The following is a 27,953-nucleotide window of genomic DNA, read 5'->3' as shown; positions in this document are numbered from 1 at the left end:
CCACACAACATTAATTTTTTCTCCTGGAAAAGCTGAGTTAAGAAGTAGTGCCATCGATTCCTTCCTTCACCATCTAAGTAAGAAAGATCATCCTCGAGATGACTACCTCGAACTTAATGAACTGACGCTGTTGGTGTTGGGGCAACCAATAGAAAAAAATACACTGGAGAGCATCTGGGCCAATACATCACGCTCGATAGATGGCTAAGCTTATTTATGCATATAAATTGCGCCTTTTCTAAAATCAAGGAGTTTATCTCACAAATAAGGATAAAAATAATTTGGTTTATCCGTTTTGGAGCACGTGAAAAACTGGGTAGAGGCTCCAATCAGCACCAATTCAGCTTTCAATGACCTAATGTTTTGGAAAGAGGCTGGGAAATACTGAGCAATTGATGAAGAGATAGTTAAAACCATAAAAAAATGCAGTCACATTTGTGGTACCTATGCGAAGAGCTGGTCGGATTATCAGTTTTTTTCCACAAAAGTGAGCCATGAAAACAAAGTAAGCATTGTGAATAAGATGTCTCTCTCTCTGCACCGGAGAGGATGATTAGAGGAAATGCAATTTACTAAGTGATGAATGTGAATTGGCAGATTTTGCTAATAGTAGAACAATGTTGTTGTTTACTAAGCTAAACATAAAGCAAAGCTTTTTGGACAAACACTCAAGTGAATGGGAACAGAAGCCAGAGTTTAAGGAGGCAAGAAATACAATTAATAAAATCAAAGTGGTCAATGACATCGGCTAAAGGGGCGTTAACCTAATTCAAGATTTTAACAAACTCATAACAAATGATGAGGAGGAAAAACAGCTGTTGCTGCAGATTTTAGAGGCTAACCGAAAACAAGTTCCGACTGTACCAACAAAGAAGGTCGTTTTAGAAATCCTATAGAAACTGCCCACTTCCAAAGGAAAATTTTAAAGACTTCATATTGATTATTTATATTCACAATAAAATGTACTTATTTTAAGGAAGGTTAGTACTTTAAAACATGCATATATATTAAGGTTCTTGTATCCTAACATGTCTAATCATTTTTTCCAGAAATTTTAGAAAAAATCCAGTTTTCAGATTTTAAACACCATTGAGCACTGTCTTCCAAATGACCTATGACCTTGAAATTTTGCCTCCTCACTTCTTTATTCAAATATAAAAGAATTGGAGGGTCCCTTGGCCTTAACATTCAACTTGGGTTTTTACTATAAGATCTTGAACCACCCAAATGAGGGCCTCACTAAGTCACATTTTCTTGCCAGTTTTACGGCTTCATCCTGTATGAAGTAAGCGTGGCGAATCTAAGGAGAGAACGCGCGCTTGTCTTGCCGAACATCAGTCGGAATGGGGGGAGTAGCAAAAGATTTATTTGTGAATGTTTATTAGTAAAAGTTCGCCTCTTAAAGGAGATGAAATTAGCTAATCGCTGAAAGGAGTATGGTCAGGTGGCCATATTCTAAGGTAAGCATCGGATACCATTTAACGCAGCTTATGAGTCTTGCACTGACGATGGAAATGCCTAGCGAGCTTTGAGAGATTCCCGCGATTCGAGTAAGGGTCTTTTTTGTCTATTTGCTCAGCTAGCTCCCTGCCACTGATGTCAACTGATAGGCTGGAATGCCAAATGTCATGGTTTGTGTTGAAATCGTCGAGAATAAGTTGATTTTCGCCTCTAAGTAGCGCACAGGTATCAAGGCGAAAGCCATTTGGACAATAAGTGACAGGAGGAATGTAGATGTTAAAAAGTTCTAGGTCAAAATCACCTCACCCGATGGTTATGCCTCGACTTTCTTTAGTTTTTCCCTGGGATTGTAATCTTTAACATAAAAACTGATTACTTTTCACGATTCTCTGTGGCATTTCAATGATTTTTATTCACATTTGCTGAACTAAAAATTCTTTTGGGTCAAATTGGATATAGTTTGAGAGTGGTATATTTTTGTTCGAAATCCAAAAACTGACATTCCGTTATACCGCCGCATGCTAAAAATATCAATATGGAAAAGACATAACTGGCCGACTATTTCGCATGGGACTTATACTATTTCTAAGAAAGCCTAAAACTAGTTGAACTCACTGCTGGGTATGTTATGCGAACTTGTGTGCAAAAACAAATAAACCAACCTTTATGTCGGCTCAGCATGACACAAGGGATCACATTTCAAACACTTAGCTAATTGTAAACAATTACACACAACGAACACATAGTCACACAAACAAATGAACATATGGAAATTGAGAAAATATAAAATAAAACCTAAAAATTATTTGAAATTAATATGAATTCATGAATGTAGTTACATACAATTGCGAGCACGTAAATAGCATTATGCCTTTAAATTTTGAGTTTTTTATTTACACTTTTCAAAATATTTTTTGGTATATAATTTTGTAAAACAATCAATCTTAGTTGTATGAAATATAAGTCTCTTTGAATTCGCTTTGATTTTTGACAATGTTTTTTCCGAAAAATTTTCTAGATTTTACTCCATACGAAAGGCGCAGAGTTTCATCTTGTTTACTATCTATATAAAATTAAATATCCTACTTTCCGTGTCGATGGCCTTGGAGGACGTAAGTGGTGAAACAATGCCATTGGCGCTGTTTGGCTTTCTGAGAATATGCATAACCCTCTAGTTCAGTAATCAACAGGCCTTCCTTATTCCTAATAGCTCTTATTGAGGGATACTAGTTGCGTTTGAAAAACGGATTGAGAGTGCCAATTTTAGTTGTTCGAATAAAACCCCTGCACCAACACCGCTGTGTAATATTAACAACTAATCGCCACGGGCTGTCTTCTTATGTCCCCAGAACACCGTCTGCATAATGAGGCGAGAATACTCCCCATCAGGGAGAGAAATGAGATGCTGACCAAACAGTTCCTGTTGAATACCCAGAAACCTGGGCATCCCAACAGACATCTGATTGATTAACCAGCACCGCCTAGGGGCTTAAGGAGTCATCTCCGTAAGCATTTTGAGGAAATACGGCACCTGAGAGCCCAGCCGTATGAAGCGAAAAAACACAAGCAGGTCCTTGGTGAACTCCATAAACAGGTGTCGGACCTTTATGCCGGGAATTGCCCGGTGAATCCAGTACTTAAAGAAAAGTATCCAAAACTCGCGGAAGAGGAACGCATACTCCCCAGGGAAACGCGTGTCACTCTTGCTTAACTTCGTTCTGGATACTGTAACAGGTTAAACTCTTACCTATCCAGAATCAACCCCGACATACAAAAAGTATGCCCCGCTTGCAATGTGTCCCACATGACACCAACCATCTCTTTAATTGTAATGTGGAACCAACGCCTCTAACACCCCTTTCCTTATGTTCCACCCCTGTTGAAACGGCAAGTTTCCTTGGACTCCCGTTAGAGGATACTGATGACAATTTGTGATCGGTTGCGGCTATTAGGTGGGGCGAGCATTGCTACAACAACAACAACAACAATTAATAACAAGTAAGGACGGGACTGCCTTCGGCTGTGCTGAAGTCTTCATACCTTTCATGAATGAGGCTGAACAATAATCTTATCCCGTTTGTAATCTCCAAATAATCGGATGTATAAGATAAGAAATATATAGTGAACAGATGTACATACCTAAACGATTTTTAAGATAAATATAAAATAAAAAAAGGCAAAAAACCCCCTTACCTGAAGGATCGGTTATAAATTATATATAGCTCCGATCGAAATGATTTTCACAGGAAATCTTCTATGATATATTAGAATATATATCACCAATTTTCACGTTTTTATATGGGAAACTAAGGGAGAAATGGCCGAAAATCTTTCTATTTGAACGTCGGTTGTATGGGATATAACTATATATAGCTCCGATCATAGTGATTTTTTTAGGATATCTTCTATGATATATTAGAATATATATCACCGAGTTTCACATGTATACTTTCTAAATTGCGGCAGGAATGACCAAAATCGTCTTCTCTGAATGATCGGTTGTATGGGGGATATATGTCATAGTGGTCCTATCCTACCGGATCCGACAAATGTCTAATATATTACAAAAATACATCCTTGTACCAAATTTCGTTGAAATATCTCAAAATTTGAGGGACTAGTTTGCGTTCAAACAGACAGACGGACGAACAGACGGACGGACGGTCACACGGACATGGCTATATCAACTCAGTTCGTCGCCCTGATCAATTCGGTATACTTAATGGTGAGTCTATCATCTATATTTCTCAACGTTACAAACAACGGTCCAAAGTTAATATACCATTTCATGTTCATGAAGGGTATAAAAAGAAACCCTAAAGTGAAGCGTTAAAATATGATTGTGTTTATTGAAGAAATGCATTTCTATATATACAAAATTTCTTATTTTACACATGCGTAATTACACTAATAATTACAAACTAAAGGTATCTACATTCCAAATACATACATTCTGTGTCAGCATATAACTTTGACCTAATTTTAAATATTGTTTTTTATGTGCATATAAATATTTTGGCAGGCACATTGACAAACTGTTAATGACGTTCAGTCATGCTGTTAGCGAGTTGGTTAATGTGCCAGTAAAATAGAGTTGACGAATATAAACAGATATGGGTCTTGCTGTCGGCATTTGTATGTGATATTGAAATTCTGCTGTGTTGGGTTGAACATAATTTATGTGGGTCGATGTTGTAATTTGAATGCAATTTGAATGTGTGCGGTCGATATTTATATACGCATAAAAAATGCATTTGCAGAGAAGTGCATAATGCTACACCATCCGCCTAAAGAAGAGTCATATATAATTGAAGACAGTTGTATATGACTATTCAAGAGACTTAATGACCCACTTAGTTTTTGCTTGTGTTTACAAAAGTTTTAATTGCTTTTGTATTCTATTGTAATTTTTTGCATAGTGGTAACTTGATATTGACAGTAATAGATTTGTTTATAGCTATTTATATTTGTTTCACATGTGTGTTTATTATGCTGACTTTGGTTTTTTATATGTTTTTTTTTTATGGCATGCTGTTTTTTGTTTTCTTTTGTCCTTAGTGTTTATTTTGAGTAAGGTGGGATGCATAATGGATAGGATGTATAATTAGTAGATTTTTGATTAAAGTGTTTGATCATTATTAAAGGTTTTATATTAGTTTAAATTTATTTTATTTATTTATTGGTCCTATTGCTATTTCCTATTCTAGTATTCTATATAGTAAATTAGTTAAAACTATTTTCCTAAAAAAAATGTTTATGTAGTAAAAAAAAAATATTTTTCCCATTATTTAATTTACGAGAGGCCTCTTCTCTAACACTAAATCTCCTATATTTATTTGCTTAAAATGGAATTTCTAACAAAGAATAAAAATGATTTATATTTCCTTTGGTTCTCATTATTATTCCTATTTTTCCTAAATTTATGACCTATTCCTAGAGGAGACCGGCTTGATTTATATTTATTTCTTTAATATGGTATTTCTGTCAAACACTAAAGATGAATGATTCTTGTATTAATTACTTTTATTAAACAATGCTCCTCATTGTTTATTGAGTTCGACTAAACTAAGAATATATAAAGTAAGAAATACGGAAAATTTAAGAGTTGATGGAATAGCAAGGTAGTTATGTATTAGTAGTAGTCAAATTAATGGGCAAAAGAATGGTACAGTGGGAGCAAAAATCATCGTATCTTTAAAAATTCATTTTATATTTATTGTATTTTCCAGGTATATTTTTTTTGTGACCTTATGTGTCTCATGCGATTTCTGCGGCGGACACCAGTACAGAATCGTCATGATATTTATGAAGAATTATTTAATTTTTACCGGAATTTGTCACATGCACAACCTCTTGTGTTAGTGCAATTATTTGATCTTAGAGAACTTGGGTACCTATTTTTATTTTAAGTTTGCCTACTGCAGTAAATATTCTATTATTTATCACCTATTTGTCTCTCAAGACAACTGTGTTTTTTATTCTTTACAAGTCCTAGATTGGCGACATTTGTACAGCATGTGTACAGCCTGATAAGGAATTGGCCTAAGTCAATTTTATCATCAACAATCAGGTTGCCCGTATTTCTTACGCTACCATTTTTCTCTGAAAAGGAGCGCGACATGTATTTTTGTTGCAAATTTATATAGCGCTTTATATATGTTTATAGGTTCTCTTTGTGACTTTTTCATCATTTTTTTGTTTGTTCCTATTGCCTGGTTTTTTAGTATTTTAGTATTTTGCATACTTCCCTAGAAACTACTATTGTGAATTGTAAAATCATGCAAATTCCTGATTTGTCATTGAATTTAGGCGGGGATAATGAAGCTGCCTTTACCGTCAACTCAGACATTTTGAAGGTTGCTATTTGGAGGGTTATTTTAACTATTCTTTGCTCTTCCTCAGTTTTGGGTTTGGTTTTAAAAATGATGTTTCTTTGATACGATCTGTGACGGGTTTTAACTACCTATATTTATGCTTGGCATAGATTTTGAGGCGGCCACCGTGGTGTGATGGTAGCGTGCTCCGCCTACTACACCGAATGCCCTGGGTTCACACCCCGGGCAAAGTAACATCATAATTTTATAAATAAGGTTTTTCAATTAGAAGAAAATTTTTCTAAGCGAAGTCGCCCCTCTGCAGTGTTTGGCAAGCACTCCGAGTGTGTTTCTGCTATGAAAAGCGCTCAGTGAAAACTCAGTAAGTAAGTAAGTAAGTAAGTACTATTATCTGATGTTTCAGAGTTTCCTTTTCCTACCTCATAAGCAGCTATTGCTATCATAATGCCGTGAGCGATGTTGGTCCACGAAGACATTTTTAAGAGAAAAGAAATGTTCCTGTTACTTTGAAGAAAAATTCTAATTTGAGATTACTTTTAATAAAATTTCATAGTTTTTGTCTTTATTGAGCAAAATTTTGTAAACTTATTTTACTTAATTAACATTATAAAAATTGTTATTTAAAAGTTTTATTCTAAAATGTTTATTTAGAAAGATTTTTGATTAAGTTAAAATTTTTAACATTTTGAAAAAGAAGATTTTATATATTTTTTTTTTTAATAGTTGGGTATAGTTTATTTTTCTTTTAACTAATTTTAAAAAATATTTTTTAAGATTATTTCTGTGCTATTTTTATGCAATTTTTTAAAAGAATAACTCTTATAAACTTTTGTTTTGTATTATTTTTATTTATGCATAAACAAACAATTTTTAAATTTTATATATATTTTTTTTTTTTTTCATTTTAATCCCTACCATTCTAATCATCCTCATGGTTTCTTCTTTCCTGCTTGTGGGATTTTTTACATTCTCTATTGTGGGTTTCCTATTCATGCTTATCTTTTTCCAAAATGGTTTTAGCCATTTTAACTCCATTTCGTAATCTACTATTTCTAATTTTAAGGTTGTATTTTCATCCCACCATTTGAGGGTTTTTATTTGTTTTTTTTTTTTTTTGAAGTCCCTCGGCATTGCAACTTACCCAAATAAAAATTGTTCTTTGTTTATTTTGTATTTTCTTCTTTCTCAAACTATTCAAAAGAAATATATATTTTATTTAATTTTTTTTTTTTTTTTTGATCTTTAGTAATACCTTAATTTATACTTTTTTTTTCAACTAAATACTAGTCCTAACTTAAACAAGTAAAGGTGTCTACGTCCGGGTATAACAGAACATTATATACTCAGCGTGAGCTTCAATTGTACATTTCATTTCAGATAAATTAATTTTCTACATAACACGTGGCACCGCCCATTTCCTCTTACAATAAAACTTTATAAGTGAAATATCATTGATTCAAAACTATTTTTTGCTAAGTTATAGCTTATTATTCTAGTCTACGATCCTTTCAAACTTGTTTTATATCTTTTTCCTATTTACTGTTATAAATACACTTGGGAACAGAAATACCATTGATATAAAGCTGTTTTTGCAAAGATATAGCTTATTTTATAGTCCACGACCCTTATCGTTTATTTTTTTTAAGCCATTCCTTATTGTAATGGCAACCTCTCTGCCGAATTTTGTTACGATAAGTTTCACGATTTTTGATTTATGATTAATAATATTTGTAAAGTTGATTTTATCACAAGTGGGCGGTGCCATGCCCATTTTAAACGTTTTTTTCAAATTTTTATCAAGAGTCTAAATATCAGTCCACACATCCAATTTCAACATTCTAGGTGAGTTATTTACTAAATAATCAGGTTTTTTGTGTTTTCCAAAATGTTATATATATAAAAAGTGGTCGTGGTTATCATCCGATTTCACTCATTTTCAATACCAATCTATTCTGGTTCCAGATAAGCTCGTGTACCAAATTTGGTGAGGATATCTCAATATTTACTAAATTTATCGTGTTAACGGTCGGACGGACGGGCATGGCTCAATCAAATTTTTTTTCGATACTGATGATTTTGATATATAGAAAGAAGTCTATGTCTATCTCGATTCCTTTACACCTGTACAACCAACCGTTATCCAATCAAAGTTAATATAAAAAAAACAAGTAAGGAAGGCTAAGTTCGGGTGTAACCGAACATTATATACTCAGTTGAGAGCTGTGGAGACAAAGTAAGGGAAATCACCATGTTGTAAAAGGAACCTAGGGTAACCCTGGAATGTGTTTGTATGACATGTGTATCAAATGAAAGGCACTAAAGAGTATTTTATGAGGGAGTGGGCCATAGTTCTATAGGTGGACGCCATTTAGGGATATAGCCATAAAGGTGGATCAGGGTTGACTCTAGAATGTGTTTGTACGATATGGGTATCAAATTAAAGGTACTAATGAGGGTTTTAAAAGGGAGTGGCCCTTAGTTATATATGTGAAGGCGTTTTCGAGATATCTACCAAAATGTGGACCAGGGTGATCCAGAACATCATCTTTCGGGTACCGCTAGTTTATTTATATATGTAATACCACGTACAGTATTCCTTCTAAGATTCCAAGGGCTTTTGATTTCGCCCTGCAAAACTTTTTCATTTTCTTCTACTTAATATGGTAGGTGTAACACCCATTTTTCCAATTTTTTTCCTAAAGTTATATTTTGCGTCAATAGACCAATACAATTACCATGTTTCATCCATTTTTTCGTATTTGGTATATAATTATGGCATTTTTTTATTTTTCGTATTTTTCGATATCGAAAAAGTGGACGTGGTCATAGTCGGATTTCGGCAATTTTTTATACCAATACAAAGTGAGTTCAGATAAGTACGTGAATTGAGTTTAGTAAAGATATATCGATTTTTGCTCAAGTTATCGTGTTAACGGCCGAGCGGAAGGAGACAGACGGTCGACTGTGTATATAAACTGGTCGTGGCTTCAACCGATTTCGCCCTTTTTCTCAGAAAACAGTTACCGTCCTAGAAGCTAAGCCTCTAGCAAATTTCACAAGGATTTTTTAATTTTTGTTCGACTTATGGCATTACAAGCATCTTAGACAAATTAAATGAAAAAGGGCGAAGCCACGCCCTTTTTGAAATTTTCTTTTATTTTTGTATTTTGTTGCACCATATCATTACTGGAGTTGAATGTTGGCATAATTTACTTATATGCTGTAAAGATATTAACTTTTCTTTTAAAATTTGAATTAAAAAAAAAAATTTTTAAAAAGTGGGCGTGGTCGTTCTCCGATTTTGCTAATTTTTATTGAGCAGACATAAAGTAATAAGAGTAACGTTCCTGCCAAATTTCATCATGATATCTTCAACGACTGCCAAATTACAGCTTGCAAAACTTCTAAATTACGTTCATTTAAAAGTGGGCGGTGCCACGCCCATTGTCCAAAATTTTACTAGCTTTCTATTCTGCGTTATAAGCTCAACTCACCTACCAAGTTTCATCGCTTAATGCGTATTTGGTAATGAATTTTCGCACTTTTTCGATTTTTCGAAATTTTCGATATCGAAAAAATGGGCGTGGTTATTGTCCGATATCGTTCATTTTAAATAGCGATCTGAGATGAGTGCCCAGGAACATACGTACGAAATTTCATCAAGATACCTCAAAATTTACTCAAGTTATCGTGTTAACGGGCAGACGGACGGACGGACGGACATGGCTAAATCGAATTTTTTTTCGATACTGATGATTTTGATATATGGAAGTCTATATCTATCTCGATTCCTTTATACCTGTACAACCAACCGTTATGCAATCAAAGTTAATATACTCTGTGAGCTCTGCTCAACTGAGTATAAAAAAAAAATTCCTAAGCAAAACAAGAGTTTAGTTAAAGCAATAGTTAAGCATCCATAAGGCCGCTCAATTGATTTTAAATCTTAAATGTACTTATCTAAAGCTAACAGCCACCAGTCGTTCTTGAATCTTCTTTCTTTTGCTGCCAGTCTAATGGTAAATTTTGTATTCCACTTCTTTATGCTGCTAATTGCTGTTACTGTTATTTTGTTGAAAGTCCGTCAGATCGCTTCTGGTTTCCAATTCCTTTGTTGGATTTGTTTATACCAGTTATAGAATGGAATCTCCTCTAGCTTTTAACCAGTTTGTTGCCATTAGTTTTCATACTTTTTAAAATAATGAAAAAAACTTGGCAGGATCTCCTTCAGATTGATAATTTAGCACTTTTGCTTGTTCAGCAAATTTTATGCTAACTAAAGATCAAAACTGGCAGGATCGCCATGCGATATTAACAATGGCAATGTCAGAGTATTGTCAAAAATCAGTGTGGGCGAAAGGCAATCTGATATCGAATCTACATCAGTTAGCCTTCTGAGGATACCGCTGTGTCCATACTGCTTCTCGCTCTACTATCTAGACTTCTTGGGTCTGTGGAAAATAGAGTATCTGTAAGACACATCTTGAGTTCTGGTGGCATTTGGTTAAAGATAAAGCTAAGGGCGTTTGTTAAATATAGCCTAAGTGCTTCTTTACCCACGCACAGACCAGCTTTTGTACTTTGCTTACTTTTCTAATGTTGAACTGTTTGTCCACTGCTAGCTACCATACCATCCCTCTGTACGATAAGATGGGTCTTATGACTGCTATGTAAGGCCATATTGTAAATTTGGATCTTACGCCCTAAATGCTGCTAACTATTCTCTACTCTTCTTTCAATTTTGAATTTGTAGCTACCTTTGTTGCCTATTCTGACTACAAGGTACATAACCCCATTTTAGAGCGAGGGTTTCTCTCCCTTTGATGAAGACAGCCGAAATTGAGGTAGTTTGGTTCTGTTTCTGACGAATATCAATTCTATCTAGCTTAGGTTAACATTAAGGTCGCTCGATTCCACCCAGATATGCAGCCTGATCAAAGCAAGCTGTAGAATCTCGCTTAACAATTTGGGAAAGCTCTTGAGCTCATTCGCATATGCTATTAATTTTACACAATTATCGTCAAGGTCGAGCAGTATCTCATTCGGAACTCGTTCATGGCTACAACCCACAGTGGTGGGAAGAGAACATCAGCCTGTAATGCTCCTCTTCCGAAGTTTCGCGTCGTTGGCACCGAGCCCATGCCTACTCCTATAGTTCTCTTCCCAGCAATAATTGTATGCACTCGCATATGTTTTTGTCTACTCCGGCCGTTTTGAGGGCTTTCGTAAAAGTGCTGGTTTCTATGTTAGTCAATGCACTATTTATGTCGAAGAAGGAAACTAGGTTGAAATATTTGTAGTGGAATAATTTTTCTTTAGTAAAATTTAATTCATGGAGATCGGTTTCTGTTGACCTGCTCTTAATTAAAATATGCTACGCCGTTGAAGGGTTTGAGTCTTTTATTATTGACTTAATATAGATGTCCAAAACCTTAATCACAAAAAAAGTCAAGCTTCTCGGTCGGTAGTCTTTGACCTTTTAAGTTCTTGGTTTACTCAGAGTGGAGCCCTCTCTTTCCTTTTCAGCAAAGGGTTTATTTTGTTTTGCTCTCTATATGTGGAATTTAGGTCATGGTGATATACGCTCATATCCTATCCAGACATTCCTGTTAAACGCCATCTAAGTGGTGATTCAAATAGAAAACAAATGTGGACCGCGGAACTTATTTTATTCCTGTTTATTATCAATTACATTTATCCCTTCAAGGAATACGAGTGCCTACAGGGAGATTTTCTCGCTAGTGAACGATCGCATACAGGGAAGCATGTATTCTTGAGGGTGTTCGGGAAGCCGTCCATACACCGTCTTCTACTCTTACGAAGTGGTTCTTGTAGTATTTTTCAGACAGAACTTTACCCATATTCAAGGACTTCCGAGGGTTTTCTATTGAGGAGCAGAAGGATTGTCATGACACAGCCTTTGCTACCCTTACAGCTTTTTTGCAATGTTTGAGCTTACCTTGTACGTAAGCATGCCAAAGAGAGAACAAAATAACTCTAAACATTTCCTATAAATTGCCACTGCAACTTTCCCGTTCACAACTGTATGTAAACAATTGAAATTGAACGTGTCATAGTGCAGTAATTTTGGTTTTGTGTGACAGACGGCGCATGATTTCATTATTTATATGCATGAACAATTAAATGCTAAGAAAAGCACACAATGCAAAATACAACAAATAAAGCTTAATACTTCGACATTTATTTTATGCTTGCATGTGTTCAGTTGTTAATGAAAATTCGTGCACTAAAATATTTGTAAAAATTCTAACAAAAAACAACATGTTTTATAAATGTTTGTATACATTTAAAATGCGTGTTAAAAAATTCCAAAAAATAACTGAGGTTTATCGAATAGCGATCAAAGCAACCAACGCAACAATCACAAACTACCTGATCTAACTTACAACACAGTGGTGTAACAACAACAATTTATTTAGACTTTAATATTAAGCGCAATTTATAATTGAATATAGTAGGGAACAAACTGTTATTCCTTTTACAATAAAAGTACTTCAGAAAAATTTATTTCTGGACTTATAATTTTTTTTTTTTTTTTTTTTTTTTTTTTTTTTTTTTTTTTTTTTTTGAAATAAATTATTCAATCCGAACTTTTATTATTTAAGGCTATAAAAAAAGTTCGATCTTATGACTATGGAACGGCTTATCAAAATGCGTCGATTTTTATACTCAGCTAACTAAGCAGAGCTCACAGAGTATATTAACTTTGTTCGCATAACGGTAATCCGTAACTAAACTAATCGAGATAGATATAGACTTCTATATATCAAAATGATCTGGGCAAGAAAAGAAATTTATTTAGCCATGCCCGTCCGTCCGTAAACACGATAACTTCAGTAAATTTTGAGGTATCTTGATGAAATTTGGTATGTAAGTTCCAGGGCGCTCATCACAGATCGCTATTATAAAAAGTGCGATAATTCATTACCAAAGACGGATAAAGCGATGAAACTTGTTAGGTGGGTTGACCTTATGACGCGGAATTGAAAATTTGTAAAATTTTGGACAACGGGCGCGGCACCGTCCACTTTTAAAAGAAGGTAATTTGAAAGTCTTGCAAGCCGTAATTTGGCAGTCGTTGAAGATATCATGATGAAATTTGGCAGAAACGTTACTCCTATTACTACGTATATGTGTGCTAAATAAAAATTAGCAAAATCGGAAGACGAACACACCCACTTAAAAAAAAACATTCATCTCCAGTAATGATATGGTGCAACAAAATACAAAAATAAAAGAAAATTTCATTATGGGAGTGGCTCCGCCATTTTTCATTTAATTTGTCTAGGATGCTTGTAATGCCATAAGTCGAACAAAAATTAAACAATCCTTTTGGAATTTGTAGGGCATAGATTCTATGACTATAACTGTTTTCTGTGAAAATGGGCGAAATTGGTTGAAGACACGCCCAGTTTTTATACACAGTCTACCGTCTGTCCTTCCGCTCGGCCGCTAACACGATAACTTGAGCAAAAATCGATATATCTTTACTAAACTTTGTTTACGTACTTACCTGAACTCACTTTATCTTGGTATAAAAAATGGCCGAAATCCGATTATGATCACGCTTGCTTTTTCGATATCGAAAATTACGAAAACTGAAAAAAATGCCATGAATCGGTTTATTGACGCAAAATATAACTTTAGAAAAAACTTTGTAAAATGGGTGTGACACCTACCATATTAAGTAGAAGAAAATGAAAATGTTCTGCAGGGTGAAATCAAAAGCCCTTGGAATCTTGGCAGGAATACTGTTCGTGGTATTACATATATAAATAAATTGGCGGTACCCGACAGATGATGTTCTGGGTCACCCTGGTCCACATTTTGATCGATATCTCCAAAACGCCTTCACATATAAAACTAAGGGCTACTCCACGTTATAAAGTCACCCCTGGTCCACCTTTATGGCGATATCTCGAAAAGGGGTCCAACTAGAGAACCAAGGCCCACTTCCCTTTAAAATACTCATTAACACCTTTCAATTGACACCCTTGTCATGCAAACACATTCTAGAGTCACCCCTGGTCCACCTTTATGGCGATGTCTCTAAAAAGCGTTCACCTATAGAACTAAAGCCCACTCCCTTTTAAAATACTCATTAACACCTTTCATTTGATACCCATATCGTACAAACAAATTCTAGAGTCACCCCTGGTCCACCTTTATGGCGATATCTCGAAAAGGCGTCCACCTATAGAACTAAGGCCCACTCCCATTTAAAATACTCTTTAATACCTTCCATTTGATACCCTTGTCATGCAAACACATTCAAGGGTTACCCTAGGTTTATTTTCCTATCTGGTGATTTTCCCTTATTTTGTCTCCAAAGCTCTCAGCTGAGTATGTAATGTTCGGTTACACCCGAACTTAGCCTTCCTTACTTGTTTTTATACAGAATCCTTTTTTCAACAAAAATCTGCCCTGCAAAATATAGTGCGATAAATCCCTAAAGGTCTTCGATTGCTCATTTTTGTCCCCATTGGGATATATTGGTCCCCTATAGTCCTTTTTGGGCATATTAGGCATCAGCCAGTTTGAAATTTATATAGCCAATTGAAAAAAAAAATAATAAAAAACAAACAGCTACGAAATGAATAAAATAAAAATATTAAATGTATTTGAATAGCATTATTTCAGAGAAATGCGGAGCTCTATACCGAACCTAAAATACTAGGGCCATATGTACCATTATCGTAATATTTTTTCTTTTTATTGTTTTTCTTTTTCTACAATACCAATACGAAAAAAAATTAAAAATATTGTATTAGAGTTTAAAAAATTATGAAAACCGTAAGAAATTCCGTACGGGTAAAATGAGGACTTGTCCGACTATAGGCGAACAAAAGGGACTTGTGTGACTCTGGCTGTAGAGGCACGAAGAGAATATGTCCGACACTACCCGTATGGATACAAAAAGGGCTTGTCGGACACTTCCCATAGGAGTACAAAGCGGAAGTGTCGAACAGTACAGAAAAGATAGTATGTCCGACAGTAACCGTAGGCGTAAAAAGAGGAACATTTCCTACGCTACCCGTTCAGGCATAAACAGGTACAATTGGTCTCTCCATAGGACATGCACAAACAAAAGCAACCACTCCAACCCATATAAAGAGATCAGAACTGGCTATATTCGCATACTCCATTGCGACTCACCCCGGATTAATCCTACACTAGTCGCGTTTTTTGCAGGGTATGTATAAATTTCTAGGCAATAATACCTCAATTGGATCAAACTTTATTGCGAAAAGAGAGATGCAACTTTACTATGGAAAAGTATAAGCATAGGACTATGAGTGTTGGTTTTAGTTTCCTATGATGAATTTCTGACGAATTTTCTTTCTAGTGACGATACAGGTTTCAAAATCGGTGCATCCTATCAATTCAGAAAACAAAAATTTAAAACAAATTTTCTCAGAAAACACTAGTTTTTTCAGAAAGACAAAATTCAGAGGTCAAGATGCAGAACTCAAATCTCAGAAGTGAAAATTCAGAAATCAAATATCAGAAGGCAAAATTCAGAAAATAAGTAGATGACAGAAAACATGGAAAACACGGACGCGCCAAATGTCGACCATATTGACATACGCGTCGATGGCGCCACTCTACCGGCTGCCTTACACCCAAAAATCTTGAGTGTAACGTTTGATAAAGATCTACATTTTGGAGAGAATGAAGCCGCAATCGTACCGAAAATCCAGAATCTTATTAAATTCCTGAAATCTCTTGCCAGCAGCACTTGGGGTAAAGATAAAGAAACGCTCATTACTACTTACAAAGCAATTGGCCGGCCGATTACATGCTACGCGTCCCCGATGTTGACGCCAGGCCTAAAGGTTACTCACTGGAAGAAAATACAGCCCTGCCAAAATATTGCCCTCAGAACCGGTACGGATTCTCTTCTTATGTCCACAGAACACCATCTACATAATGAGGTGAAAGTACTCCCCATTAGGGAGAGAAATGAAATGCTAATCAAACAGTTTCTGTTGAATACCCAGAAACCTTGGCATCCTAACAGACATCTGATTGATGAGGCTACACCGCACAGGGGCTTAAGGGGTCATAACCGTAAGCATTATGAGGAAATACGGCACCTGAGAACATATTCGTATATAGCAACAAAGCACAAGCAGGTCCTCAGTGACGGCGAATCCAGTACTTAAAGAAAAATATGCAGAACTAGCAGAGGAGGAACGCACTATCCCTAGTTCAAGCGCGCGTCACTCTAGATCAATTTCGATCTGGGTACTGTAACAGGTTTAACTCTTACTTATCCAGAATCAACCCCGATATACAAAATGCATGTTCTGCTTGCAATGTGTCACCACATGACACCAACCCTCTCTTTAATTGTATTGTGGAACAAACCCCTCTAACACCCTTCTCATTATGGTCCTACCCTGTTGAAACAGCATGTTTCCTTGGACTTCCGTTACAGGACATTGATGACAATTTGTGATTAGTCGCACCTATTGGATGGAGCGAAGCACTGCTACAACAACAACAACAACAACAGTGGAAGTAACACTAGGCGACCTATCCCCACGCACTGTCATCCGTAAAATGGCCTGCGGATGTGACAGAAACATTTAAGTAATAAAATATTTTTTCAGTACAGTCCTTATGTATTTATGTTTTTGTTTTTTTACTGCTTAAAAAAACTTCTCCCTGACATTGTAAGCTTTATAAAACATTATACGAAGTGTACCACAATATTTAATTTACTTTAAATACAGACTATGTAATCATATGCTCCACCTCTTTTCTTTCCAGCTCTCACCACATATCTCCCATATGCCATATATGCCGATGAATCGCTCGATACGCGTGAAGGTGTTGATTTGGTGTTGAAATGCCGCTTCACCGAACATTATGACTCCAAAGACTTTAGCTTTTATTGGGCGCGTTGGAATTGTTGTCCCATGCGATTCGAGAATGTAGCCATTGGCGATGTGCAACTGAACACAAATTACAGGTAAGTGTAATAAGTAAGCACAATAAATGCACTTCAACATAAATATGGGCGATTTAAGTACTTTACTTAGTTGCTAATCTGATCACACCCTCTAGGAAAAGGTCTGCCTTTTATATTGTTCAGAAAGCGATTACTAACTATAGGAAAGCTCATCATCCTCCTGCAAGAAATCCAATTAATACGGAACCTTAATTCTTGGTAGCTCTATAAGTCTTTTGCGTCAGATGACGTCACTTTCTGCTGCTGAATGGCCATCTCACACACTAAATAATTGCCTTAGAATGGATTACGTTTGGAAATCTTGAATTATTGTCTAGGCAACTTTCATTCCTAAAGCAGGTGAAAGGTCTTGAGTTATCCTTGTGGACTTCAAATGAATCTGCCTTTCGATGCTTCCCCAAAAAAAAGCTGGACCATTTGGTTAATTTATACAACGGAAATTGGAAACCAAACTATTGTAGATAATAGCAGAGTTTAGTCTGGATGCCTTTACAGACATTGAAACAGCGGTTAAAAATATCCTGCTCAGGTATATCGAAGAGTCTTGTGTGGTGAAGGAATCGAGGGGCCATATTTGAGCTAATTTAAAATTGTTGTTTGCTAATTGTGGCACTAAGTGACGCAATGGGTGAGGATCAATGGATCGGTCTACAAAGGCACAACAAAGGGTAGTGTTCTGTCCAGTTTACTCTTCGTAGTGGCAGCTACCGAGTTTCTGATATGTTTCTGGATGCGGTGGTCCAGTGGGCTAAGTCGTTTTGACGTATTGTCAACCCTATCAAAACGGAACTGGAGATAAAGGAACTTCGCTTTAGGGCTCTCTTGATGCTGGATCCCTCTATAAGGTGTAAATAATAAGGTATTAGTTTGGACATGAAACTCTCCTTGAGGCCAAAAATCGGTGAAGATAGTAAGACCGGCCTTGGTTTCCTTCCTCTGCTGCAAGGAACCTACTGTTAGAAACTCCATATTCTCTTTTTGAGATGAGACAACGCCTATCTTGGCTTTGGTTGCTATTCCAGCGGATATTGCGAGCAGGAGCGACTGCGGGTATGGGCTGCCATGCAGTCAAACGCCAAAGTAGTCAGCAAACATTCTAGTTCATTGACTAGAATTTTGTGGAGTTATTTATACTAGTTAGTATTTGAATAATTTATTCGACTAGAATTTCTTCTGTCGGACTCGAAGAAATGCGCGAGTGCTTTCTGTAGCCAATTTGCAATGCATATTTCAGTTGATGCTAGATATCGTTCAAATCAACGGACACATAAACACAAGAATGACAAGTTGCACCTTACTGTTACCTCAACAGAAGCTAAAGACGCCAGACGGAAAATCTATGCCGATGCTAAAACACATTGGCCATGAGGGCATCAGAAGCCTAACAAATTTTTTCTACTTGTCGTTAAAAGCCTTTGCCATTCCAGAATAACAGACAATGGCAAGGATGAACCCACTACCAAAGACCGGAAACCCAGCCAGTATCTACCGATATTATCTCTTTAGTCAGTAACGAAAATATTTAAAGCCGTTTTGATCCCCTCAATTAAATGAAATTCTTCGGTTATGCAGCCATCAGCATGACTTCCTTAAAGTGCATATAACTACAGCCGTTCTGAACTCCATTTACACTCATCAAAGGACGGTACTAGTGCAGCTTCCCCTATTTTGACACAGTCAACCACGACTGGTTCGTTCCTTCTCCGTTAGGTAGATAGATAATTTATTGGGACTATGGACTTTATAATTTCGGGCACTAAAGCATTGGTATTTGACTTCATGCCACAAACAATGAACAAAAGCGGTCAGATTGAAAGAAAACTGGAGAGAGTGACTTATACCGGACAGTGGTCTCATGGAAGAGTCGAAGTTTTAAGAGAAGATTGGTGGAGGTTCTGCCAAGAGCTTGATTTGAACTGCAATTGAAAACTACTCCGCCACTGAAAAGCCTTTCATTGGCTGGATTCGGTGGATGAAATGCTATGCGTGTTACAACAATAACATACTTAAAAATTCAATCGGATAGCTAAGCTACCTTTCAAAGCCTTGGGCTCTACTGTTGTGGGCTCCGGGAAGTAGTGGTATTCCCGAAAAGTCTAACATGCATCCCTTGGCATGCATGTGTGGAACTAAACCGGACGTGGGAGACTGTATGAAATTCGGAGCTCGGATGGGCTTCAAAGTAGCAAAATCTTTCTGGCCAGAAGTATATATGAAGTATTCTGTGGATAGGATGATGAGCCATGTTACAATGATTAAATATATCAGATCAGCGAATACCAAAGCGCTGAGCTTAGCTATGCGGGCACCATGCGATAACGGATTTCCGGGAAGCTTTCACGTGGATATTTTAGACCTCATGAGTTCAGCGTAACTGGATGCAGAATACAGTGTGGAATTGGGAGCTAGGATAAGTGACAAGGTGCTAAGTTGCTTCTGTACAGAGCGACTCAATGGATAGGTTAGTTGGTGTTAATTCGTTTAGATAGTTTGAGATTCAATCCACCAAGGCCCATCTATCATTGGTGGTTTGGATCTTGACGCGGTACTGTCGAATAGGCATCCATACAAGATGATTGGTGTACTGGAAAACCATTCCTGCTACTTCAGCATAGATAATGATGATGGAAATACGCGATTCACTTCATGTTGACCGTCTAAATTTTGCCAGAGTAAGACGAAAGAACGTCGGGCTCGTATATCTTTGATCTCAAGAAGATTCATCCAGGGTTGAGACTTATCTTATTTGAACATATATTGTTACTTCACATCGACATTTCTTAGCAACGGCTCTTTCTTCTTTCCAAGAGAGCTCCTTCTTCTGGAATATATATAACTCAACCAAACTTGATCTAACCAGAACAGTTATAAAAGGCGCAGTAAGTGTGTTAAGCATTCTTCAATCGCACTCTTCCAGAGCAAGAAGATTACAAAGGGTTTTTTGCTTATTTTCAGAGGAGGAAACATCGAAAGTCTCAAAGTCAGTGTGGGACTTTTTTAGTAAGGAGGAGGGCTGGGGTACTGAAACTATGTCTGTTGGGGTCGTGTCACTATACTTTTGTAGTTCCAGTGCGTTTAATTAACTAGGTCTGAAGTACGTATAAATAAAAGCCACTTCATCCCCACCCTTGTTCACTAACCTTGTGATGACGGGTAATCAACAACGAGACTTATTTTGAAAATTTCGTTTTGATTCGTGTTATATTTTTTATACAGTTACTATTCTCTGACTTATGCAGTGTCTTCCAGGTGAAAGTTCATGCCATAGAGAGAGCAGCTGCTCAATAATACGGTCTAAGACAACAATGTAACGAACTTTTTTGAAAGCCTTAAAGACATAAGAATCCAGTGTGATACATTTGGATACCGCGCGGAAGTGTCGAACTTCGCTAGCATCCATAAGGCTCCCAAATATCTACCTTTTCCGGGTTCATGGCACAAAAATATTGCAGGGAACGAATTTGCAAACGAGATGGGCAGAAAATGCGAAATGGACATACACTTAGCGAAAAGTTCCAAACGACCATCGCTGAGTTATCCTCTGAAGAAAATCGAGGAATATGTGACTAGAGCAACAAACTTACTCTAGATCAACCTCATAGCGTCGTTATGGCCGTGTTTGGAAAAGAAAGCAGTTAGCTTCCTTCTCACGCTAAACAAATCTGCAGTGAGAATACTAACGGGTGACATCACAACTCATTGCGCCTTTGCACCTATGCTCCGAAGGCAACGCGTGTCAACCCTCTGCAGAGTATGAGAAAGAAGAGGAGTCGGCTCTTCACTTTCTATGCCGTACTCCAGATCAGCAAACAACTCAGTTTTCTGATTTTTGACAGTCTGGAAAAGGATCTTTCACCCCTTCTAAGGCTCATCAGAGAAAGCTAATTTTTCGTTGAGGACCTCTGAGAAGTAATCTAGCCGGACGAATTTACCGCCATCCGGCAACCACTGAGGGAACTCACAATAGACACAATGTATCCAGTTGAAGTATGAGAAATTTCTACACACGCCCTTTTAACATAACCTTTTCCGACCTATATACTTACCCCAGCTGGTTAGGGGGTTAGAATATACACGCGGTAGGTGTGCCTGTCATAAGGGGCAACTAAAATATCAAATAGATTCAAAGCTTGTGTAGGGCAACCTTTGCCAGCGCAATATATAGCTTCTCCAAACCCAATTGTTATCCTCACCTATCCATGGCGAATACTGTTACATTAACAGCCAAGGCTCTGGCAACCCCAAACTCCTCATGGATCTAAGGGGTGGCAGGACGAGATGGCCTAGAAGGTCGCATGTGGTCATAACAAATCGTTCCCGAGATGGTCGGGCTTGGTACCGGAGCGTACCGGATCTGCATCCGGCAATGGACCACTCCCCAAGGCCTTCGGGGAGTGTCCTTGTCGCTACAAAAACAACAACAACAACCACATCAACAACAACGTATATACTTACGTGCATGTACCTATGCTTGATCAATAATGTGATTTTTTGTGATCGAGAATTCCCTGTATCCTTAAGGACTCAGACTTTGGTTGGTTAAAGAGGCCATGTATCCATTCCTTATCTAATTGCTACCAATTTCCTATAGGGTAATATCATACAAACGTGAACATTTGGCTGTATGAGTGCACAAATCCGTCGACATTTTAATCAATTATACCTGCATACATTGTTATACATTGTTCTACATACGTAGTAAAAACACAACCGAATAAATGCACCATTACGTTCATCACGCGTCGCATTTAATGGACAATGTGATGCCTGACCATTTTTCTCACGTGCATCCATTGTTTGCCACATTTTAATATTTTTCCATTTGTGCGCCAATAAAGCACCAACCGCCGTCATAAATCGTATTCATTACCAGGTTTGCATTGAAAGTTTTCTGCCACTTGTTTATTTTCTTTCTTTTTGTTGTTGTTGCATTTTAAATGTTTCCTGCCTGCCAATAAACGTGCTGCAAAGGAAAGAACAAAGGAAAAACAACAACAATAAGTACACAATATGTATGTGTATGCAATTGATTGAATATATCTCTTATTGAGTATTTGCTTTTGTGTGTGTGTGTGTGTGTGTGTGCCTTTTCATATTTATGTTGCCGCAACAATTTCATCGGTTGATTCGAACGGCTAATGAAATCAGCACTTGACGTAATTTGTGCGAATTATTGCCAATTTGATGCACATACGCGTATAACGGTGTATTTATTGCTTACCGTTAAAATGGCTAAAGCATTGAGTAATAAATATAAGCGCGCGCTGAATGGGCAAAAATGAAAACATAACGGTAAATGCATAACTCTAAGTGATTAAAGAAAGATATAAAAATCTGGGGTCCAATCGTCACATACGCATATGGATCAGCATTAAAAGGAAATAATATTACGTGTTATGTCAGTTGCATAAGTACATAGGAAAGCGGTTGCATCGTGATTTAAAGTCACAGTAGATTTGAAATTTCGAATTCTTTTGGGTGGGAAATGATCAGTGTACTTTTAGGACCATCTATATATATACAAAAACGACCTGCTTTGAAAATTTGGAGTTGGAGTGAAACTTGGAATGATAATGAGAGTGGGAGCGAGAGTTGGAGTGGGAGGTTAGAATGGGGGTGGAAGTTGGAGTGACAGTTTGAGTGGGAGTGAAATTTAAGGTGAGAGTAGGAGTAGGAGTGGGATGGGACTGCGAGAGGGAGTGGGGTGGGAATTTGAGTAGGAGTCAAATTGAGAGCGGGAGTGAGATTGTAAGGTGAAGTGGGATTAAAAGTTGGGGTGGGAGTTGGTGTGGGAGTAAGACTGAGAGTAGGAGAGGGAGTTGGAGTGGAAGGGGGAGTGGGATGGAGATAAAGGATGAACAGGAATAAGAAGAACTAGTAAGGGTGTCTAAATTCGGGTGTAACCGAACATTATATTCTCAGCGTAACTTTCAATTTTACAGTTCATTTCAGATATACTACATTTTTAATTCTATATAAAATTGTGCATCTCTTATATATAGAAGTGGGCGTAGTCCTTAACCGTCAAATATTGCTAGAAGTACTTCCTGCCACAATGAAAGTACAGTACAGTCGGAGAGTATTAGAACAAGATAAAAAAAGATGTTGTTGTTGAAATAGCCTCAGAATTGTAGTTCTCCAGATTGGAAATGGTCAACGAAAGGAAATATCCATCGAAATACGAGGGCAAATCATTATTTTGCAAAAACCAGGAACAGCTATCGAGAAATAGCCAAACTTTTGAAAATATCTCTGTGTTCAGCTCATACGACCATTAGAAGATATCGGGAAACTGGACAAAATACTAACAGAAACGATCTGGTCGACCAAGAAAGACAAATTGAAGAATCGACAACAAAATATATGCAATAAGTAAAGCCAATCGAAGGAAATATGCATTACAAATTCGTGCTGAAATCAATGAAGACTTGGATTCACCAATATCGCTCACGATAGTCAAAGGCAGGCTTAAAGAAAAAGGTATGATTGGAAGCATTGCTGTCAGAGAGCCAGTTCTATGGCCAGTAAATAAACAGAAAAGACTGAAGTTCGCTCAAGCACATATTGATTGGACGATTGATGAGTGGAAATCAGGTTTATGGTCACACGAATCAAAATTCGAAATTTTCGGTAACCATAGGCGTCAATGAAACATTCAAAGCAGATTGCATTGTGCCAACTGTGAAACATGGCGGTGGCTCAGTGATAATTTGGGGCTGTTTTAGCTGCGCTGGCGTTGGTCAACTAAAAAAAGTTGAAGGAATTATGAAAAAACGCAGTATAACAGTATATAATACCATCTGGTATTAATTTGATTGGTCGTGGATTCATTTACGAACAAGATAAACAAACCAAAGCATACACCAAAACAGTTTACTACTTATTTAGAACGAAGCGCAGGTGACCTTGATAAAATGGAATGGCCACCAAAATCTTCCGATTTAAATCCCATCGATCTATCGTGGGAAGAATCGGATCGGCGTGTGAGATATCTAACGCCAACAAGCCTTCCTGACCTCTGGGATTCTTTCAACGATGCGTGGAATAATGTTCCACATCAAACACTTCAAAAACTCAGCGAAAAAATGCCGAAATTTTGACCTGCAGTCATCAAAGCAATTTTCAAGAAAATCGCTTAAAGTAACAAAACTACTCACTGTTTTCTTATAAATTTGGATGAATCTTTCAGTAAAATTAATAAAAATGTCTTCGTTCCATAGAACTAATACTGAATAATATTTTAATAAATGATACGATAAACTGACAAAAACAACTTTTTTCATCTTGTTGTAATACTTTCCAAGTGTACTGTATGTTTTTCAAATTTTATTACGATTAGTTAATTTTCCATTGACTCCCGAAACTGTAAATGAAATAGTCATAAAGGGGTTATGCCATGCCTGTTTTCAAAAATTTTAATTTTTTTCCGATTTATTGTTATAATTTCACTTGAAAAAGAAATGCCATTGATATACAACTTTTGGTGCAAACATGCAGCTTATTTAATTCGTCCAACACCCTTTTAAAAATATTTTATATAAAAGTGTGCGTGGTCCTTAACTTATTTCATAAATTTTTCTTCGTAGCATTTCTAGGCAACCTCTTTGCAGAACTTCGTTATGAAATATTAAAGTTTTTTAATTATGGTTATTAATATTTGTATTGATTTTATAACAAATGGGCGGTTCCACGCCCATTTTCAAAAACCTTTTCAAAATTTTTTTTAAAGTCTCAATATCATTCCAACCATAAAATTTCAATGTATTATTTACTTAATAATCAGATTTCTTTGTGTTTTTCAAAACGTTTTCTACATAAAAAGTGGGCGTGGCTATTTTCCGATTTCTCTCATTTTAAACAGCGAAGGGAGATGGGTGCCAAAGAACTCATATACCAAATTTCAATTAGATATCTAAATATTTACTCAAGTTATCGTGTGCACAGAAAAACGGACGGATGAACGGACGGATGGACATGGCTAAATCAATTCCTTTTTTCATGAGCATTTTGATAAATGGTGATCTATAATTATCTCGATTCTTGTATGCCATTACGATCAATCGTTATGCTACCAAAGTTAATATACTCTGTGCGCAAAGCACGCTGAGTATAAAAATAGGTTAACGAGATTTTTATAGAGAAGAGAGGGTACTTTTTAAATGTTTTATATGTAAATGTTAAGGATTTCGGGCAATACATCACCCATTGTGGCTAATAAGCAATGTTGTTACGGTTTAATAGCCAAAAACTCTCGTAAAATACCGGTTGTGTTAATTGCACTAATTAGTAAATATTTGCTATCATACTTAACCGTTTAAACGGTTATGGTGAGGCTTTTCCATAGGCATGAACGATAGTACTTGACGAAGAAGTCTCTCTCGCACCACGGCTTCAACAACGAAACTGTGTATATATGCATGGCCACTCCATTGTGAACCAGATGGGCAGTGGCACCAATCCATTAACGGAACGGACATTTTAGTTTTCGGTCCGGTTCGGTCGGTTTTCCGCTTGATCCAAAACTGACGCCCGATTGAATCCGCTCCTCGTCCTCTCACCGCCAGCGATTGCTGTCCAAATAAAGTTGGTAGTCATCCCACCAGGAGCAGACGATATTGTATGGGATAAGCCTCCAGGGCTTGATTCCTATAAAAAATAAAAAATAAATGTAAGGTGCGATAACCTCCGAAGAGATCTAAGGCCGAGCTTCCTTTCCAATTTGCGTCGTGCTCCTCTTGATTTTCTCTACAAATTGGCCGGACGGGATCTACATGTTTTATGCCGACTCCGAACGGCATCTGCAAGGCAGATGAATTTTCACTGAGAGCTTTTCATAGCAGAAATACACCCGGAGCGCTTGCCAAACACTGCCGAGGGGCGACCCCGCTTAGAAAAATTTTCTTCTAATTGAAAAACATTATTTCTAAAATTTTGATGTTGCTTTGCCCGGGGTGCGAACCCAGGGCATACGGTGTGGTAGGCGGAGCACGCTACCATCATACCACGGTGGCCTATGCAGCTGCTAAATTTCTGAAAATCTTTTGCAGCTGTCTGGCGTCTATCTTCGTCAACTGCTTGAAGTTAGGCTATGTTTCCAAGCCACGGAATATGATCAAAGTCTCTTTCATTCCGAAGGCAGGGAGTAGCTCTTGTCTTTCTTAGGGGGTTAAGGCGGATCAGTCTATCTTCGCTATTGACGGAGTATGGCGGCTATCGTCATCGCAATGTTTTTATTGTAAAGGCACTGAAACAGCTCCCATTAGGGTTTTTTAAACGAAAAGAGGGGTCATTTGAGCGCGAAGTTGTTGCTGGATGCCTTGCTTGACGTCGAAGGGGCTTTTAATAATTTATTACCGACTATTAATAATAAGCCTATAAAGGATTGGAACTCGAATCGTTTGTAAGCTTATTTATCAACAGACTTTTGGCTGGTAGGATTGTCACAGCGGAGAGGGAAGAAAATGGTGAGGTGGGATACAACGCTGGATCATCAGTGTTAACGAACTACTCCAAGGCCCCGAATGTATAGGCCGTAAAGAGATGGACTATGTTCACGACTTAGAAATCTTTTTCAGGGGGAAATTCGCGCACATTTTGCACAACCTTCTAGAGAAGAACCTGGATACTGTAATTGTAAACACCAACTAAATTGAGCTGGTTATATTAAATATGTAGTACGTAAGTCTAGCAAATACGGAAAGTTTCGAGAGGACGTAGGAACGAGCCGAAAGTTTGGGCTTCTCAAACACTGCAGAGTCTACCAAACTAAAGCCGCAGATTTCAGGGATGCGGTGGATGGAATGATACCAAGTGCTTCATGCGTTAAATAATTATCCTTCTACTCAAAAGCTCAAACTATAACAGCTCCAAAACTTCACTGACGAACGTAGTCGCAGGTCGGAAGAAGCTTCTTTTATTTGAAGATAATTTAGGTGGCAGGGTATAGGGATATTTCTAGCAACTGTTACGTGGATCGCTTAACATGAGTTGGTACTAGCGATTTTAAAATAGCAGCTCAACAGGCACTGGGTTGCTGGAGCGTCGGCGGAGCATTGTCATAAAGGGATAAATGCGGTATGGCTCAGTACTATGGAACGGACGTTGCCGTGCAATCACTTCATGCTAAACTGCCCTTCTTTTGCAAGAAAAAGACGTAAATATTTCGCTAGGCTTGGCTACGAATCCGGCGAGGAACTTTTCATGATTTATGTTTGCCTTTTGGATGCTGTTATTGCCTTAATTAAGGCTTGGCTGTCAACATAAAAGTTGACACAGCTGCAGTTTAAGCTTTTTTCTTTCAGTGTATATATTGCTTGGTTACGGGTACTACTTCCGCCTGCAAAGCACTACAGTGATCTATTTATTTCCGGATCAGCACAGCAAGTCTATTATTCCGTTGCTTTTATTTTCGCCCGAACCTAGACTTCCTAACTTGTTATTGTTATTATACTCAGTTGAGCAGAGCTCACATAAAGGAGTCGAGCTAGATATAGACCTCCATATATCAAAATCCAGTATCGAAAAAAAATTTGATCGAGCCATGTCCGTCCGTCCGTCCGTCCGTCTGTCCGTTAACACGATAACTTGAGTAAATTTTGAGGTATCTTGATGAAATTTGGTATGTAGGTTCCTGGGCACTCATCTCAGATCGCTATTTA

The 27,953-nt window shown here is 37.3% G+C and overlaps 1 protein-coding gene across 4 annotated transcripts in view; it reads left to right on the top strand.

Moving 5' to 3' along the window:
• The window catches only part of fred (friend of echinoid), an 804,301-nt gene that overhangs the window by 445,621 nt on the left and 330,727 nt on the right, over positions 1-27,953 (top strand). For all 4 annotated transcript variants that reach the window (XM_067767197.1, XM_067767196.1, XM_067767195.1 and 1 more), the window contains exon 3: positions 17,094-17,295. In XM_067767197.1, the coding sequence (XP_067623298.1) occupies positions 17,094-17,295 (202 nt within the window). The remainder of the gene's footprint in view (positions 1-17,093; positions 17,296-27,953) is intronic.

The sequence above is a fragment of the Eurosta solidaginis genome, chromosome 2 (assembly GCF_040869045.1).
Source record: "Eurosta solidaginis isolate ZX-2024a chromosome 2, ASM4086904v1, whole genome shotgun sequence".
Lineage (NCBI taxonomy): Eukaryota > Metazoa > Arthropoda > Insecta > Diptera > Tephritidae > Eurosta > Eurosta solidaginis.
This window is presented reverse-complemented; position numbering and strand designations above follow the sequence as displayed.